At 44.2% G+C, this 19,793-nt stretch overlaps 1 protein-coding gene across 5 annotated transcripts in view; it reads right to left on the reverse strand.

The window, feature by feature from the left end:
* The window catches only part of CUX1 (cut like homeobox 1), a 266,545-nt gene that overhangs the window by 135,142 nt on the left and 111,610 nt on the right, over window positions 1-19,793 (reverse strand). For all 5 annotated transcript variants that reach the window (XM_041482906.1, XM_041482904.1, XM_041482905.1 and 2 more), the window contains exon 4: window positions 12,131-12,209. In XM_041482906.1, the coding sequence (XP_041338840.1) occupies window positions 12,131-12,209 (79 nt within the window). The remainder of the gene's footprint in view (window positions 1-12,130; window positions 12,210-19,793) is intronic.

The following is a 19,793-nucleotide window of genomic DNA, read 5'->3' on the forward strand; positions in this document are numbered from 1 at the left end:
GCTCTATTAAAGGTTAATGTTCAAGTAGCAAAACAGCGGCAGAACAAACAAAATGTAAAAAAAAGTCTCTGTGCATTAAACTTCAAACTTCACTAGAGCCTATTTGAAGGACTAATGGCCTGCAGCCACCAAATACTGCTGGAGGACATGTAAAAAAAACCCATGGGTGAAGCACCTCTTAGACTTAATTTTTATAAACTGCATTAAAGAAAACTAATCGTTGTACGACAATAAAATGACCAACCAAGACATTTCGGGCAGAGAGAAAAATAGTTTCTCATGGCAAGCTCCAACATGCTCTTTTAGCTTGAAAAGCCTAAAAACCTGTTATTTCTGGAGTATTTATAAACACCAATTAACCTGAAACAAGTATAAACCTTAGAGTCACAATGGCTTTTTTCCTACCTGAGTGGAGCAGATTAAAAATAAATAAAAATACTCTCCTTTTCCCAACACATGCATGCATGGAAAAGCATACCTTTTTATATTAACCAGGTTTGCAAAGTATGTTTCATGTCATTTAACAGGAGGTCACTGAATTTTTAAACAAGCAATGGACCAAAACTTTCGATTCATTACACAAACAACAGGCATGCACGGCTCAAAAAAAATCAACTGGACCTGGCTTACGGAGAGAGGCAGCAAAGGAAATGCCCTTTCTGTGGTCTGTAAGAGAGAAAAATCACCTCGCTGAACACTGAAATATGGAAACCTCATCATACATTATTGCCTTGCTTTGAATTGTCTCTTGTGAAATTCCAGAATCCCTGCTGGGCACGGGATAAATTTAAAAAAACAGAAAATTAATAAAAGGGATCTGATCATCTAGAACTTGAAGAAGCGTTTTGCAAGTTCATTACTGCCCAAGAGTAGATTGAGACGTCTATTTTTACACTAAATTCAGTGCATTTTTTCCTCCTGCTTCCTATTCTGCTCATTTTTCCTAATCCACTTGTTGCACGCCATACCCACAGAGAAGCCCCCTGCATCCTGAGCTTGCAGGCAGCCCAGCACATCTGGATCCGATCCCTGACGAGGTTTCCTCCACGCCACCACAGCAGAAACAGAAAGCGCCGCATTTCCAACCCTGCAGAGCCCGTTCCTGCCTCTCCTTCCCCAGGACTGCAGAGCTCTGGGCACATCCCTGCTCGCTGCTGGGACACATCTCACTGTCCCCGCACAGAGGAGCTTCTGTCCCCACGAAGGAGGAGGATGGACACGTCTCAGTGGACACAGACACGAAAACAATTAACGTTACAAATGCGAAGTGATTTTTATAGCAGTTAATACTTCACATCAAACGAGCTGGTGCGACACAGACACAGCAACACCTCTCAGGCTGTTCTCACACCACGCACCTGCCCTGATAATGAATCTTTTTTCAACAGCAGGGCAAGGGAATATTTTTTTTTTTTTTTTTTGCTGCTCTTTAGGTATGTAAAGTACTGATTTCACAAAAAAATTTAACAGAAACACTAAGATTGCTTTTGACCGAGCTACTCATTACACGAGGCAGCCCCTCAGCACCCTGGGTGCAGCTTTGAGTGTCACAATGTAAGAAAGATTTAAAGCTGTTAGAGCGTCCAAAGGAGGGACAGCAGACGGTCAGGAAGGGTCAGGAGGGGCCGCACAAGGAGCGGCTGAGGGCGCTTGGTTTGATCAGCTGGAGGAGACTGAGAGGAGACTCACTGGGGTCTGCAGCTCTGATCTCGGCTCTCTGTGACCAGGGAGAGCAGGAGGGAACGGCTGGAGCTGTGTATGGGGAGGTTCAGGTTGGATATCAAGGGAAGGTTCTGCCCCCGAGGGTGCTGGGCACTGCCCAGGCTCTGCAGGGAATGGGCATGGCCCGAGGCTGCCAGAGCTCCAGAGAGTTTGGACAATGCTCCAGGGATGCCCAGGGTGGGATAATTGGGGCCACCTGGACTGATGATCCTCGTGGGTCGCTTCCAGCCCAGGATATTCTATGCCTCCACAATCCAACCTCCACCCCACATCGCTCAGCCCAAAGCCAGCCTCAATCCCCGAGTTACAACAGGGCCATCGCTGACTGCCTGAACTTCCCAAGTGAATTTTGTTGAAGAACCCCCATTCCTCCCTCGTCCAGGGGGGGCTGGGAGAAGGCACGGCTCTCAGTGCCAGCAATCCCAGCCCCTGTTTACACCGCGGGTGCTCTCGCAGGGTTGCCCTCCCCGATCATTACGGCCAAAATGACCGCGGCTGCCCCCGTGCCCCTCGCCCGCTGACATCCCACTCCCGCCCGCCTTCCTTTTCGCCAGGGCACTCTGGGCTAATGTAATCATACGATTACATAATTAACCCAGCTGTCTCATTAAGAAAATCAACTGGAATTCAGGGCATAATTAGTCATACAGCAATTAGCATGCTGATGAGCAACTGATGAAAAGCTGTCTCGATATAGAGTATGCTGGGACCACCCTTGTTATTTAAGGAGAGGGGGGAAAAGCCCACCTCAGCTCATGGAAAAGGAGCTCCTGCGGGACAGGGAATGTTTAAAGTTTATGTTTAACCCTTCGGCCGTGGCTGTTGCTGCCGTGAGGGGTGAGGACCCCCGACAACAACGAGGGGCTGATGGCGGGGTTTGCCAAACGGAGTGGAAAAACTCTGTCATTGTTTAAATGTACAATTTGCAGCGCGCAGGGCCAGATTACCCTCTCTCCCCACATATATTTATAGAAATATATATATATTTAACCCCAGGGCTGAGTAGCGCTGCTGGGCGGGAGCAGACCCGAGGAACGGGCTCCGACAGCCGCGCCGGGAGGGAACACCGGGACACCTGAGGCACTGCCCGGACCCCCGGAGGAACGGCCGGAGGAACAGCCCGGAGCCTCGGAGGTGCTGCCCAGTCCCCGGGAGGGACCGCAGAGACCCCCAAAGGGGCTGTCCGAACCCCCAAGGGGACTGTCCGAACCCTCGAGGTGCTGTCCGGACCCAGAGTGACCGCCCGGACCCGAAGGAACCCCCGGGACCCCCGGCCGGCCCCGGCCCGGAGCGCGCGGGGAGAGCGGCAAAGCCCGGCCTGGATCGCAGCGCGGGCGGATCGGGCGGCGGCCGCGGGTGCCGCTGCGGTGCCGGGGGGCTCCTCACACGCTGGAGAATCACCACAAACGGGGTTTTTCCGTGCGGTGAGACCCCCACGGATGGGCCAGGGGCTGCAAGAGAGCACAGCGCTCTGCTCTGCGCTGCACGATGTTTGTTCTCGGCTTATTCGCGAAATACATTCATAGAAATCACAGAATCAGAATGGTTTGGGTTGGAAGGGACCTTAAAACTCATCTCGTTCCATCCCCTGCTATGGGCAGGGGCACCTTCCTCTAGACCAGAATGCTCTAAGCCCTGTCCAGCCTGGCCTTGGACACTTCCAGGGATCAGGGAAAGCCACAGCTTCTCTGTGCCAGGGCCTCCCCACCCTCACACGGAACAATTCCTTCCTAATATCTAAATTAAACCTCTTCTCTTTTCCTTTGAATCTATTCCTTTGGTATCGTAACATGGAGCTCCTAAAGAGCCTCTTCCAAAACAAAGGACTTGCCTTTTAATAACCCCCCTCCTCCCTCTTCATTTACAGGCCTGTAACACTGGAAACGATAAGAAAGCAAGTTATGAAACAGTGCCAGAACTACAGGGGCAATTAATAATTTATATCGCTGGAAATGTGTTTCCTAAGGTTGGGATCTAAAAATAATTCAAGGAAGGCAATGCGTCTCTTTCAACGCGACTGAATTTCTGTTGCCCAAACCTCACTGTAAGCAAAGCTCTTGGTGATCACTCACCAGAAACGCCCACACGAAACGATAAGGGAGGGGAAAAAAATAATAATCCTCCTAAAACACAACTTTATTAACGCGATTTAACTTTTTCAAAGAGCCAGGAGTTCAGCCCCGCTGTCACAATACTTCGGTCATGAAGTAAAGGAAGTTTTTTTCCCCGCTCCTAAATGCAGCGCTGCTCTTTGGAGGGAGTGCTCCTGCTGGAGAATGATCCCTGCATTACAGACACGGAAGCTCCACGAGCTTCTGATGCAGTAACTGCTTTCGTGGGAGACTGCATGTCTGAAAATTATCTGAAAATATGTTTTAGAAAAAATAATAATTACATTGTAGCTTTTGAATATTCAAACACCTCACAGCACACTTAATTAATTCATTAATTATTCCCCAGAAATTTCAGGGGTAAATTGAAATAGCCTAGAGAGACTGAGACAAAGATTTCATGGAATAAATGATAGCTTTGCTCCTGTTCCCCTATGACTCTGGTAGCCCAGGGACAGAAGAGTTATAGCCATAATTCCATTTGAAACAAAGCTCATCATCTCTCCAACTCCTCACTTCATAAAAACCATGAAAAGGTTCTACCTTCAATCAAGAATTACACATATTTTCTTACTCTCCCATCCCACAGGGCTGGGATCTGTGACTTCCTTTTATTTTTTTCCCACTTTTTAACAGCATTCTCCTCACCCTCCGGCTGTCAGAGCGTTCTGTGCTGGCTGAACCGGGGAATTCAAAGTGCCCACAAGAGGGTGAAGGACTCTCATTTTCCTTACCAGTAAAAGAAGGGGAAAAAAAAAAAAAAAAAAAAAAAAAAAGGAAAAAAAAAAGTCGAATCCCAAATTCTGCCGACCTCTGGAAGCAGCAAAGCCAGACTGCTGGGACCCCCCTGCGTGGGGACGGGGGAGCGGCAGCAGACCGGCGCCTTTCCTCCCCATTAATCACGGCACGAGTTCCCCAAAGCTTGCAGGGTTAAATGAAACAGCACGGGGTGGTGTGCAGGCAATGTGACCACAACCATACTGATCCCTCCCAGAGTGTGCTCCTTACATCTTGTGGGCAATTATTTAAAAACATCCTTTATTTATCTCCCAGCTCGGGAGTGGTTACAGCCAGAAAGATGCCCCAGATTGAGATGCATCACTATCCTAGAGTAAAATTTTTTTCCCACTTTTTAACAGCATTCTCCTCACCCTCCGGCTGTCAGAGCGTTCTGTGCTGGCTGAACCGGGGAATTCAAAGTGCCCACAAGAGGGTGAAGGACTCTCATTTTCCTTACCAGTAAAAGAAGGGGGAAAAAAAAAATCACGTAAGGCAGAGTAAATGATCGACTCTCCTTCACGAACTGCACTGCAGTTCCCTCTATTTTCAAAGGAGCAACCAAAGTAAATCCTCAGAAAAGTTTTAAATATTAAACGTGGGGTTTGCATAATAGGTAGGGCAGTATTTGATGGCGCTTTGTCAGCTGAAAAAGAACCTAATGAGTTACAAGAGAAGCCACTGCAACTGAAAAGGCTCCAATTTGATTGTTAATGTTCTAGTAATGGCCGAGGACACTGGAATTTCTGCTCATTCTTCGAGCTCTGTGCAAAGGACAGTTACAGAAAAACATTTGTACTTCAAGTTTCACTTCTCCTACTTTGAGATTATAAAAGAAAAAAGAGCCTTCTACTATGTTTGAAGGCATTTCTGCTATATTCATCCCTTCTTTCTCCTAAAAGCTTCTGAACAGACTTAGCAATAAACCCTCCGAAAGCTGGGGTTTATTCTAATTCCAGTTCACATTCCTGCAACCGAGAAAGGGAAAGTGCAATACTCTCCGTCCCTAGCACGCTCTGCCTTTTGCTCCAGTCACGGGCCTTGGGGCTGCTCTAAATCTCTCCCTGCAGCAACACCTTCCGAAGGGCTGCGGTGACACCCTGCAGGTGAACACAGCCCCTTCCCGCAGGGATATCTGCTGGGATATCTCCTTCTACCGAATGTTCTTCCTGCTCCTATTCACTGCATCCTTCCCCTTATCTGCACCTCCCCTCTTCCTTCCGTGCCTCCAGCCTACCAAGTAAAATAGGGCTTGACAACCACACAATAAATTTTTTAAAGTGAATGCTTTAGGGATATTTCTTCCCCTGAATATTTATTCCGGCTTTTACAAAGGAATTTATCCAATTATTAATTCAACGAGAAAAACTAGAGAAAAAAGTATGTGATCAGACAAGCCCAACTTCAAACCGCGTATTCAGGTAACAGAAATATTTTCAGTTATTTTGACATGGGTTTCAAAACAGAAGGATAAAGTGAATGAGTTCTAAAGATGGGAACTGGCCAGGACTTTGTGCTCCATCTGAAAATAGCTGTGTAACACTAACAGTGCTGCCCTACCAGCGTGCACTCACCCTGCACACATCCCAAACTGCACGTTGTGCTGTCGCTCGGAATTGCAGCCCCACGGGAAGGAGGCTGAAGTGATCACGAGCTACTTGTACATTCCTCAGCACTGGACTGCCAAGGCTGGAGCAGCATCCCGGGCGATCCGGGATATTGTGGAAAATCAAACGGTGGCAGCTCTGCCCCTCTGAGAGCTCTGCTCAAATCTCCCCTCTGCAGCTGGGGCTTTAAGCTGTCCCTCGCACTCCCACTCGGGCACCCCTTGCAGAACAGTATGGGGACAATCACTAAATTTCTACAGTCTGTAGTTTTTTACACTACAGACTTGGCTTCCAGATTTTCCCGTTTGTGCAACTCCTTTTTTTACCTGTTCTAAACACGCAGGTGAAAGCGTCAAGGATTTTGGCTTCACTTTTTGATGGGATCCACTCACAGGCTAAATCACTGCCTTCAGCCACAGGGGTTTATGGCTTTTCACTCTTTCAAGTATTAACAATGCTCAATTTTCTGCTTAATTTTATCAGATTTTCAAGTGTGTTTAGAAAGACACCCGACTGCTATGTTTGAGGGGTGTCTGTGCCACTTCTGTGTCCGTGAGCAAGTTCATTTTGCTTCCTTTCCCCCTGAGAGTACTCACTGTAATATTGTTTTCCTTTCCCTCTAAGGTTGAGAAAAGGCACGTTATGAATATGCATTTCCCTTGTACAGTCTGGGGCAGCAAAACCATAAACTTGTTCATTTTATGGGTCTGTCCTTTGTTTTATTCCAACATATTTTATTGGGAAAGGGGTGACAGTTTTGACATGTATTATTAACAAATGAGGAACTGCCTAAAATTTTTCACACTGCAATGATACCGAACATTTCTCAAAAATGGTCTGTGCTGTTCAGCCTCGATGTACCACAAACTCAGGGTTTACTATGACCTGATCTTGCTCTTTAGACAGTTTTGCCAACCAATTAACCATTATCTCAGACAAGAGTACTCTAACATTAACTTTTCCAAACTCCTTTTTGTATTCCACTTTGGGATGTGCTTAAACAAGTCCCTCAGAGTGAACCTCTTTTCCCTCACCTCTTAATTACCCCCTACATTTACATTCACTCAGCTCTCCCTACAGACAGAAAAGGCTGGGGGTACCCAGGTTGAAATTTTAGCACATCATGAGTCATGTGGGTCTGTCAAAATCTTTATTATACAGACTTTCTTACCAGGGCTGGCATTAACCTTTCTGCTTAACATTACGCTTTCCCAAAAAATACAAACACATCACAGGATGTACATAAACACAACAACTTCATACACATTTATCAACTCCAACATAAGCAGCAGATAATTTTTCTGGGGGAAAAAACCCCCAACGAAATCCAAAATCAAACCTGTTTTTCTCTTGCATCACCTTTAACCTCAGGACATTGATCAAATGCACTTCAAATGAAATTTTCTCACAGCCCAAACAGCAGTGCAAGTCTGGAGAGGGTCGTGAGTTGTAAATAATCAAAAGGCAAAGGCTGATAAATGGCTGATTATTTGCAAACACTGCAAATAATTTTCATTTCTGCCTTTAGAAGTAATTCCCTCATGCTTATTTAGTGCTTTACTGATCATTTACTCAAAAAGAACTTTGTGTTTTCTCAGGTAAAGCATTCCTTGGAAAAAGAACGCCGTGTGCAGGGCAGCTGGAATTTGCAAGGCTGAACTGGGGTTGTGTGTAGACTAAAATACAACACGTAGTGAGAGGTGTGTGGAGAACTCCTTTGGAAGGAGTCTGCTCCTCCCTCAAACCCCTTTGTGAGACACAGCCCCTACGGCTGGGTGTGCAATTTATGATGGCAAGGAGCAAGGGAAAGATAAAATTTCCACTTCAGCCATCTTTCACTGTTATTGCTTTTGATTGTTTTGACAGGGCACATTAAAAAAAAAAAAATCTTATTTTTACTTTCTCTGTTTTTTGTTATACTTCCCTTCGATAGCAGGTCCACTGAGCTAAAACCCACAGCACACACACATTATATAGCACCCAATCTGATCACAGCACAGAGCTGGGAAGAGTCTCCAATAAAACCACACGCACATCCCCTTTTACACCCCGAGAGTTGTTTCGTTTCCTGACCAATTTTCTCATTCCCATTAAGGAGAAACAAAACCCATTTCTGGCTCAGCCCTGGAAGGCAGCACAGCCCCTCCAAACCACGAGCAAACAGTTTGCATTAACCTTCCCTCACTCTCAAATGTCCATATGCTGTAAAACCTCTGTGTTTTCCTATTCTACAGACTGAACCCAACTGGGTTTAATTGTGCTCCAAGAGCAGAGTTTGTGTTTAAAGGCAGAATTGTTTCTTTGCCTACACAGGAGCAATAGTGAGACAAAATACTGAGCAAATCCAGCATGGCACTGGGCTGTAACTGCAATGATCCATTGCAGAAAGAACACTCTATTAACCAATTTATTCAGACACTGACACCTGGCATTCACTTGGTCTCCACGTTTGAACTTTTACTTGAAAATTACACCAAAGTTTTGTTTTAAAAAATAAAACACTATTCCTTCTTGAAATAAAAATATTTAGCATTTTCAATGCTTATTATTTTTCCTTTAAAGATTTAGCAGAACAAAAAGAAAAAAAAGAATTTTGAATATACTGTTTCTGCAAGGCAACACCGCTCCTCCAAACACACAGCAAGGCTCCAATTTCACTTTAAGTGCTTGCAAGATTAAGACCCTAAAAGCCAAGGGTGTTAACATAATACACTTATTTTATAAAACTGGAGACAAAGGAGTCTTGAACAGATGGAAGAAGGCTTCCTCAAAACACAGACCCAACCTCCCTTTACTTCAAAATAAATATATTCACATTATTTTTAAAGGTAAGTTGTGACAACCTTGTTGATTAGTGCAATTCATGTGGCAGGATTCGCTTTTCCCTTGCTCTGTACTGCATACTGAAAATAAGGCAATTAAATGAGAAAATTAATTCCATTAATTAAAAATATTCAGTCTCAAGCAAGACAGAACGATCTGAGCTGTATAAATGTACATAAACCAAAATGTTTTCCTTGACATGTGCTTTCCTTTAAGAAGGATAAATTTTGCAGCACAAAGCAATGATAATGCTATTTTAACAGCATCATAAAGCTGGAGAGAGATATATAAAAGGTCTGTTTTATCTTTTAAAGAGAAACCCCCTGATGTACATAGAAAAATTTACAAGTAAAATACCACCCTTCCCACGAATTCCTTACTGGTGAGCCTGAGTGAAAACTCTGGGCAGGTCAGGAAAGAAAATGATTAAACTTTGCTGAATCCATAAAGCACTGTAGCTGGAGTTTCAATACAGATCATTTTATAGTAAAATTAAAATAGAAGCCCTTTTTAATTATATAAAGTGTGCACATTATTACTGAGGAGAGAAATACACGCTTTCCTCAAGAACCATAAAATTGGCTGCTGGGAATTAGACTTCAGCTGCAATTATTATATGGTCCTATAAAGGATATTGAAAGTCTGATAAAATTGCACCCTTGTCATGTAACAGCGATGCTTAATGCTAAATAACCACTCTGCAGCATTCCAGGCATAGCTTCCCCCAAACATCATCCTCCCTTCTCACACCAAAAAGAAAACACAGCAGCATTGGGCAGCTAAAAGTGTACCTAAATATTTGAAATACCAAATGAACAGGTCAAAAGATATGTAAAGCCACAGGGAGGCAAAGCAACACATGTGATAAATGAACACTGATGGCTGTTTATAAAGGAGAGCTCTCCATGGATACCCACCCAACCCTCCATGGACACTGCCCAGCCCTCCATGGATACTGCCCAACCTAGCAGACTACACAGGATGAGAAGGGGAAAAAAAAGAGCAATACAATGAAGCAGAGTGACAAAGACCAGTGCCATACATTCCTAATGGCTGCTTTCCTTCTCCTTGCAGAGTGTGTTGTAAACTGTGAGTATTTGTTACGCCTGCACGCTGCTACAGGAGACTGACTGGACTTCTCCTGGAGAACCTGGAATTTACTTCTACCTCAGACCTCTAGGTAAGAGCATGGGCCTAAAACCTAGAGATATTTCTCATCCCACAGACTCCAGTGCACTCCCATCTCAGCCAGGCTGAAGATTTTATGTATATTAGGAAAATCAAAGAAATATTTCTGTGACAGGTGACATAAGGCACGCGCAGGGGACGGCGGGGCAGGAGAGAGGCCGTGGGGTGTAGGAGCAGGGCTGTAAATTTTTCTCCTGCAAATGAAAGAAAAAAGAAAATTCTTTCTCCTACAAAGAAAGTCCTGACAAAGTCCCTCACCATTTCATATAAATCCTGGTGGGTGGGATATAAATGCTACCTTCTCCTCAAGGCTTGGTCTGATCTGCTGCTCAGATCCCAGCACCTGTGATGTGCCAGGCTTCAGCAAGAAGCCTCTGCACAAGAGCACACCAAGGATCCCACACAGCTCTTGTTTGACACCACTTCTCAGTGGTGAAAAAAGCCAGACTGTTCCAACTCAAACCTACTCAGCTTCCTACCAAATGATGGCAGGAAGCTGCAGCGAGTGTTCGTGTGGAGATGGAGGGGCTGCAGTGCCTCTCCCCAGCGCTCATGCTGGACTCCCAGGCTGCAGATATGTTGGGAATGTTTCCATGGAGTGGTTTCTTTCCAAGCCAGAGCTCTGGGTGCCCATTCCAGGCCCACACTGCTCCGGCCAGGCAAACTGCTCGTGACAGTCGGGACCCTCTCCGAGTTATCCACGAGTTATCCACTCCTCCCATGGCATGAGGTGGGCAAAGGGAGCTGTTCTGTGCTCAGCAGAACATTACTGAGAGTCTGAGCAGGAAATAAGTGAAGAAAACTCACAGACCACATCTGACTAACCTAAAAACAACATTTCCACGGCAGTTGTGGCCCAGGAGAGTGTGGCGAGTCCCTGCATCCCTGCAGGGGGACTGGGCACTGGGCACTGCTCAACTACGAATGGGAGAGCATAAAAAAATACATTTGTTAGCTCAGACTGCATCTGAAAACACTGACCTTTCAACCAGTTAATCATTAAACTAAAACATTAAAAATTTAATTTTTACTTGAAGCATGCATGAAATGTGCTCCTTAAACAGTAAAACTAGTAAAGGCCAGAGTGCTGTGAAGCTTTAAAAGTATTTAAAAGTATTAATTACACCTCAAAGCCCCTCTTGAGGTATTTTGAATATTATATAGATACACAATGTTAATGTTTTATAAAACTATAAAATGGTCATGTGGCAACAGCTCAGTCAGGCCCAAATGTGGCAGTGGAGACTTGGGCTCCTCACCCCCTCTCAGCTGTGGGTACAGCTGCAAAAAGAAAAATTTGTTCAGGCAGTTATTTATTTACCACTGGGGAAAACAAAAAAAATCAACTCCCAAAATGTAAAAAGAAATGAACTGAAACCAAATGCCAAACAAAGAAAGTTCGTATGCCAAACAAAAGGGAAGTTGAAAACACATACAATAAAGGCCTTTGAATAAAATTTATGGTCACACTTACACTGCAGAGAACTGAAATTTGGTAGTGATTTACTTTTCAGTAAGGCTTTTTCTTTTGTTTTTCTTGGAAGGCATGAAAAGTTTTCTGTATCCTTTAAAAGTACAAATACTGCTTTTTCTTGGTGAACTTCGAGATGCTTTTTTTTGTTGTTAAAATTGTCTGAACCCTCTAATGAACAAAATACTGAGGATCACAGAGTATCATAATAACATAAATTGATTAATAGAAACATTGACATCTAGATGCAATGAGAAGTCCTGAAATGTGCCACAGTTACAGTTCTCTCCATTAGAAACAATACAGGAGTCTGTCAGTTCCAGAACAAAGCCATTGCTCTATTTACCTTACTAAAGGTAGGGAAAATGCCCAGTAGCATTCACACAAACATGAACCATTAGTTTCTCAGAATAAGGGAATAATTAGCTTACCTGGAACATCAATTAATCTCTTATAAACATTCAAGAAGGCTGCCTCTGCTTCTTTGCTTCGTTTACCCAATGCATCAATCTAAAAGGGGAGATGAGAAAAGAAGCTTTAAGACTTGTTCCAATAAAACACTCAGAGCTATAAATTAATAATTTCATGTAAAACTAGTAAGTACATAAAAAGTGAACCCAGCTCTCCTGTGTACAGCTCCTATAGAAGCAGTCTTAAAAGACTGTTCCTGCTACATTTGTACTGAATATAAAGTCCATTTTTCAGCCCAATAACAAGCATCAATATTTTCATGACCACTCCTGCCTGTTGTGATTCTTTACTTTAAATCTTTACAAAAAGCCTGGTACTTGCCAAGCAGATTCTCTCCTCAACAACTGTTTTCCTTTACCACTTATTGAGATCTAGCACAGCAAAAGGAACTGCGGCCACTTCTGATGTCCCACTCTGCCTTTACTGTGGTAAATAGATTTTTCTATTATTTCCAATAAGCCCGTGAGGAGATGGAAAAATGAACTTATTGAGCACCCTGTGATACTTAACACTAAATAACTGTGAATCTTCTACATGCAAAGAATTTTTCTAATACAGCTCAGGCAGTCTGCACTCCTGAGCTCCTCTGACCAGCTTCTCCTTGTGCTCTGTAACACACACAATACTCATCTAAGACTTTATTTTTATCATTTTATTATTTTCCCCCTACATCTGTATTTTCATCTAAAACTCCATTGTACAAAGAAAGGCAGCTTAGTGGCTCCAAGAATAAAATATCTATTCCACAGCAACTTTTTTTTGTAAACATGTATTTTCCTATTGTAGTAGAAAGCAGAGGATCTTCTGTTGCTTCATATTGACAATAAACAACCAAACTGACTCAGGATCAGATCCAGTGAATTAATACTCCAAAGCAGAGGGACAGAAAGGGAAACAGGAAAGCCTGACACAGCTCTGTGGCAGCTTACCCAAATCAGGAAACCAAAGGCATGGAGATTATCGTTCCCATATTTTAATAAAAGGCAAGGAAGGATCTGAAGAACTGCGGATACAAAGGCCTGATATCAATTCTTCTGTGTATTTGAAAGGCAGTGAATATTATGGAACCATTTAAAGGTGCGGACGTCACCGCGGCCTAAAAAAAGGAAGGCCCTGTCTGAAAAACGTCCTTGAATTCTTTCTCTACATTATTGATTCATAGATAAGGCAGAAACAATGGCCAGAGTTTACTGTATCTGTATTTCAGGATATTTTATTCTGCAGGAGGGGGATTTGCAGCACTGGGAAGCGTGTGACCAAGCCAGGGCTTTGCCAGCACTCGGGCTCGGGAAGCTCCGGGTGCCCGGGAGAGGAAGAGGAGGGGAGATAAAGCAGGAGGGTGCTGCAGGGTCAGTCCTGGTGCCACTTGTGTTTACTTTGTCCTGAAACGCCTCTGTGAGGAGAAGGGAAAGATGTGGGAAGGGAGAGGGGTCAATCCTACAACGTGGATGATTAAATAATGCAGGAGTCGGAGCGCAGCGCGGGACAGCGCGCGGCTGGCGCGGATCAGCCTCACGGCTGGAAAGGGACTGGTCGGGATCATGACGGGCAGGATCAAGGCCACACAACCAAAGGACAGTCGTAGAAATCACACAGAAGCACAATGCACAAGGTATAAGCCAAGAAAAGGCTTGGAGGGGAGGAGGGGTCAAGGAGGGAAATAAGGACACGGGCAGCAGCCATGCAGCGTTTGGCAGCAGCAGCGAGGAAATCTTGGGAGATACGGCGAGAGGCTGGGAAGAGACAAGTTCTGGCAACACAATACAAGGCTGTACTTAAAGAAATAAACCAAATTCCTATTCCACTTACATCCCCCCAGGATCTGCATGGAGCTGGGTGGAGGTGTGGTGTAACTGACACCTGACCTATTTAGAGCTTATCAAAGGGTATTGGAAAAGTGATAAATGAGCATCAGATGTTGAAGTGATGGAGGATGTGGAGAGCAGATATAAATTCTCCAGAAGAGCTGGCCATGCTGCTCTTTTAGGGTTTATCAAGAAAGACCACAGAAAGGCACTGGAACCTCCCAGGGCATCCGACCTGCCACGGAGCAAGGGATTGATGGTCGTGAATAACCCACTTAATAATCTGAATTTGAGCAATCACAGATGGACTGATGCTCATTAGGGAAGGAGAACAGAAGCAATTCGGAGAGAACATTTTCACACGAGAAGAAGCTGAAATGAGCCTGTGGAACGAAGTGCCAAAGGCAGGGAGGCTGGGATGTGTAAATCCATGCTGGGGAGTGTCAGGCACCGCTCAGGGATGGGGTGAGAAGGAAGGGGCACCACCAGGGACACTTGTGCAGTTGAGCTGTTTCATGGGTGCACTGAGACTCTCTGAAGGCCAAAGCACACCATATGTTACACTTCTGGACTTCAACGTTCCCACATACAATTTTCTCTCGCTGCTGCTAGGCAGAGAGCAGCCAAATTTAAATTACTATTATTAAATACAATTAGCATTACAGCACTGATTCTGTACTGTATTTTGAAAAATTCATTTGCCCCTTTTATGAAAAGCAAAGCACTTAAAATGCTTCCATTTCTGGGAAATAACAGGATGGATTTGTTTTCCTATTACAGTTTTTCCACATTTTAATAAAGAGCATTTGTACTTTTATTCTCTCTAAGTATTATAGAAGGTATGGTTTATTTGCTCCTTACCAGTTATAGAGTGATGGAAATATAAACCAGATTTGAAACAACATATTGCAAGGAGATCAGAGACTTTCCAAAGGAAGCAGTTTGTAAATCACAGGTATTTTACACCTTTTTTCACCCTCAAATTCAAAACCAGAATTCCAAACAATCCCACTAGGCAGAAATATGGTTTTATGTTTTAGTTGTTAAAAAAATAAATCAACCTGTCTGGTTTAAAGTTTTACTAAAAATGAGCACTGCAACTATTTTATATCTTAAAATAAAATGTAGAAAAAGCACCGTGACAACTTTAACTGGAATAAAAAAATAATTAGGCATGCCAGCACCCAGGTGCATAAGGAAATAAGGAAATATGGGAGGAAAAAGACATCAAAAATAGCAAAATATAAATGAAGTCCAGAGAGAGAGGAAACAGAACACTGAAATGACATGGAAATATTTGGAAGTTCACTGAAAATTTTTCTAATTAAAGTAAAATTGTTTTAGGAGCCAACAAGGCTGAGCTGCAATCAGCTCACATTAAAACCATTGAACTACATTATAAAACTCTTGCTGAACATTTTTATTTGACTCTAAAAACTTCAGGGACCCTGAAAGAAGTCAACTTATAATTACACTCGCGTTGTCTTGACACGAGCTTAGCTCCAAATCTTAATTTATCTAAACCAGGCCCCATTATGTCTTCTCTGAGCAAAAAGAAACAACAGTGACCTCTGTATTCCCCACCACCCCCATAAACATATGTTCACTTTTAAGTTTTGGCATCCTATTTGTCTTGATAATACCACTGGTGCTGCAGTGAGATAACAGAACTGAGACACCAGGAATCCTCCCTGCTCAGCACAGCCTTCATCTCCCTCTTCATCCCTAAAACATCACCACAGCTACATGGAGGAGCTGCAGCCAGACTGGGCTGAGACCACTCCTCCCTTTTTCCACCTTGTTTTTGCAGGTCAGGTGCTCTCCTGAGTTGATGCTCAGGGTACCAAGGTCACCCTGGAGATTGAGTGTCTCCCCTTCCCCTCCAGCACCATCTCCTTCCAACCTGCCATGAAGATCTCCATGGTCTGATCCTACTCTCCCTTTGCAGTCTGACACTGCTGGCTTGCTCCCCCAAAAACATGGACAGCCTACTTCAGGAGTACTTGGTTCCAGTCTCATACCCACTGCACCTGGCTGGAATCAAAATATCATCAATGGTATTTTTATCACACATTTATCTCCACATTTACGTGAGCAGCACAAATCTGGTACCTAGGCCGGGGAAGGTGCTGAACGCAGATTTATCTGAATGTTGTCTCTTTCAGCTACGTCCAGCCAAGTTCAGAAGGACAGAAGCAAAGCCTGTGGCTTTAGTTTGGGATCTGTCCATTTTTATGCAGTAGGAGATTTCAGCATTAGTTCAAGTCTGATCTTTAGTGCCCCACAATCTCCTGAGCACGGCTCTGCAGGGCTGGGATGCTCTGGGCTGTATGAATGTGGTGTCACCTCATGATGAACTGCAGTCAGACTGAAGGATGCACATCTCTGCTCCTGAACTGAAAGATGGAACAGGATGATGAAGCTCTCTGCAAGGAAGCTGGACTGGAAGCCAGATGCCAGCACATCCTGCACTGACACTTGAATTCTGTGAACTGAGGGGTATCAGCACTTTAACACATCTCTGAGCACGAGTCTGGCACATGTGCTGCTCCTCTTGGACCCACGTGGATCATTCAGCACAGCTGCAATGTTGGGATGCTGCACTCAGCACCCCAAAGACAGCTCCTCTAGGAGGGTTCCCAGTGCTGTGTCTGTCTGGCATTACCAAAGCACTGGTGATTTACTCTCAGTGCCACAAACACAAGTGTTCACACAACTGTGCTAAATATCAACCTTGCAGTCCCAGCTCTTCCACTTATCCACTAGTTCTCCACTTTAGTTCCCACTCTTGTAAACCACCTTAACAGGTCTTTTACTGTCCTCTACACAATCTGGAACTAATTTATCAAGTAAAAATAAATTATTTAAAAGAGAAGTTATTTTTCTGTTCTGATTTTTAATAAATGGATGCTTTAAGGAGACACCCATCCCTTTTCCCTTACACGTCTTCTATGGTATTGTTTTGCATCACGAAGTTTTTCCATTTGTCTTCAATTATTACAAGTTACCAAAACACCATTAAGAACCATGTTTCACATGTGAAACAAAGGGAAAAGCACGAGAACAACTCATTAAAGCACCACTCTTTTAAGCCATACTGTATTCTTCAATAACTGCCTTGGAATCAAATGGTGGCTATAGCAGGAATATTAATGCATCAGTCTTGCTCTGAAGCCTTTAAATACAGTTGGCTTGATTTCTCTTAATACCAAGAGATATCTACATTAATAAATAAATTAATAAAAGTAACATTGTAATTTACAAATTAATGAAAACCTATTCACAATCCCTGTTAACTTATTTTGCCACTGACAAAAGAAAAAGTAAAAAATTCTTATTTTTAGTTTTGTTGCAATTAAAACAGTTTTGAAGCAAAATTATAAAGAAATTATTTCTGTGCAGTTGCTTAAGGCATATGGCGTGGATTTTAGCTGGGCTATAAATTCTTTAACAGAATTAAGGACTTCACAGTAAATCCAACACCAATCTGTTTAACAAAGCTGCTTGGGTTGGGACATAGGTACCAGGAAAGAGCCTGGGAAGGGCATGCCTGCCTCACCAACTTGTTGGTTTAACCTCAAGTTAAGCAGAGAGCTTTAGGAAGGACTCAAACACCTCAACTTTTCAATTCTCTTCCCTCCACTGTGAAACAGCTGCAACCTTGAACCCTTAAAACTCCTCTTCCTTTCATGCCCAGATAAATCCTGATTTTCCCAGACAAACAACGCTGCCATCCCCTCAGGAATGTTCTCACAGGATAACTTCTTGCTGCTTTTCCAATCTTTGATCTTCCTTCCCAGTAAAACAGCCCAGCCCAACATGTGCCTGCAGATATTGACAGCAGAGCCACAGCTCTGATTAAATCCTGTTTGCCACCCTGCCTTTGGATCAGCAGCTGTGCTGTCCCTGCTGGACCTCTCCTGGAGCCTTGGATAACCCACCTGCCTTCCCTCCTCACCTCTCTGCATTTCAGAGCACGTTTCCCAGCTCCTGCTCTCACCCAGCTCCCAACCCCTCCGTGGGGCAGGCAGGGAGCAGCCCTGCTCCCTCCTCCTCCTCCTGCTGGAGTGTGATTCAGCTCAGTGGCTCAGTGAAAAATTGAGGAAGCAGAGGAAGAATTTATTTTCCATTGTGCTGGCAAACTGAACTGACTCATGCTGTGCATTTGCTGGGCTCAGCACGAGGGAGGAGGTGGGGACCCACAGCTGGGGCAAGGACACCCCATGGCACGGGTCCCTCACCTGCACGGATCAGCAGGAACAGCATGAAAAGAGTGACAAGGAATGGATGGCACAAGGGGGCTCAGAGTGCCAAATGTTACCAAAAATCGCTTTTATCAATCGATCTTCACAGTACGAAAGTGGATTAACTTTGTTCATGTCTATATTAGTTCATTTTATACACTCTGATGTAATGACAGGTTACAATTTTCCTGGAGGCTTTAGTGTTTTTTCATGCTCAAGTGAAACAAATCAAAGGACAGCCTGGTCCTGGAAATAAGGACTTTGCTCATGGAAGGGTAAAGGATACTCCTGAACACCAAGCTAATGCCAACATCCCAGCCCCTCTGTCACTTTATTCAAACCCTCACAGTGTTTTCTGGTGTCACAAACCAGTAACTGCAGCAAGACTGACCCCAAGGATGCCTGGATCCTATTTCTGTGGAAATAGGGCTGATTTGCAATATTTTACTCCAATTAGTAAGTGTGGGTGCTAGTAATTAGTCAAATTGTGTTGTACCTGAATTTTAAGGGGTGCAAAAATCTTGTGTGAAACCAGAATTGGGGTGTCCCAATTTGGCTGCACAATGAATAATTATTTACTTTTGTAATTCTACATTTTACAGCCCAGCCTCTCTCCTCAAATCAGCACAGGCCAGTGGTGAATTTTCTTAATGCCAAAAAGGTAAAACAAAGAGGTGACCTTTGAACAGGGGACACATCCTTCCCCCAAAACTGAAGGAAGATCTTTCTAGTGAATAAGTCAGCGAATCATTTGTTCTGTCACCAAAGAAGGAGATGTCAGGGCTTGCCAGTTCTGATCCTCGAGGTTCTGTGAGAGCACAAGGATGGAGAACAACTCTGGCCATGCCAGCCCAGCCATGTTTGGGAAATGGGGCAGGGAGGAAGGGGAGAAAGCCAGGACAGAGCAGCCTGGGCTACCCCACATCACCCCCAGCTCCCCAGCAGCAGGAGCCATGTGTAAGGTGAGTGGGTGCCCTTACCTGCCCATGCACCTCTCCTCCAGGCTCTGAGCAGTGACCTGGAACCCACAATCACTCCTCTCCCTCATGGATGATCCAAACTTCTGTTTAGTTATTTTAAAAAAATTAGGTCAGAGGAATCTGTGCAAGAAGGAGCTCAGTAACCACCTTTGTGCAACAAATACCAAGATGCACCCTTTTCCTGGTGTTTTCTACTGAGCTCACCCTCTTGCTTCTCTTTTTTGACAAAGCAAGACCAGAAGACACCAGCTTGTATAGAGCCTCACAGTAACTCTGTAATAAACAGAGGTAATTCTGTACTTGGAGAAAACAGGGACTCAGCAGAATACCTCACCCAGCCCAGCCCTCCCATCCCCATTCCTTCCAGCACACTTCAAGCTCTCTTTTTTTCTCCTGAGGATGAGAAGACACTCCTGACCCTGTGAGCTGCACCAGTGCTGCCTGTCGGAATCCTGAATAAACTGAATTTCCCACCACTGTTCCCGTTGCCCCCGAGCGCGTGGCAGCGGCACAGACAGCCCACCAGCTGCCAACAGGAATTTCAGCACTTTGTCAATTATGTAAAAATAAGAGGATTTGGGCTGATCCTCCCCA

Source organism: Pyrgilauda ruficollis, unplaced genomic scaffold (genome assembly GCF_017590135.1).
Source record: "Pyrgilauda ruficollis isolate IOZ18807 unplaced genomic scaffold, ASM1759013v1 scaffold59, whole genome shotgun sequence".
In the NCBI taxonomy this organism is placed as follows: domain Eukaryota; kingdom Metazoa; phylum Chordata; class Aves; order Passeriformes; family Passeridae; genus Pyrgilauda; species Pyrgilauda ruficollis.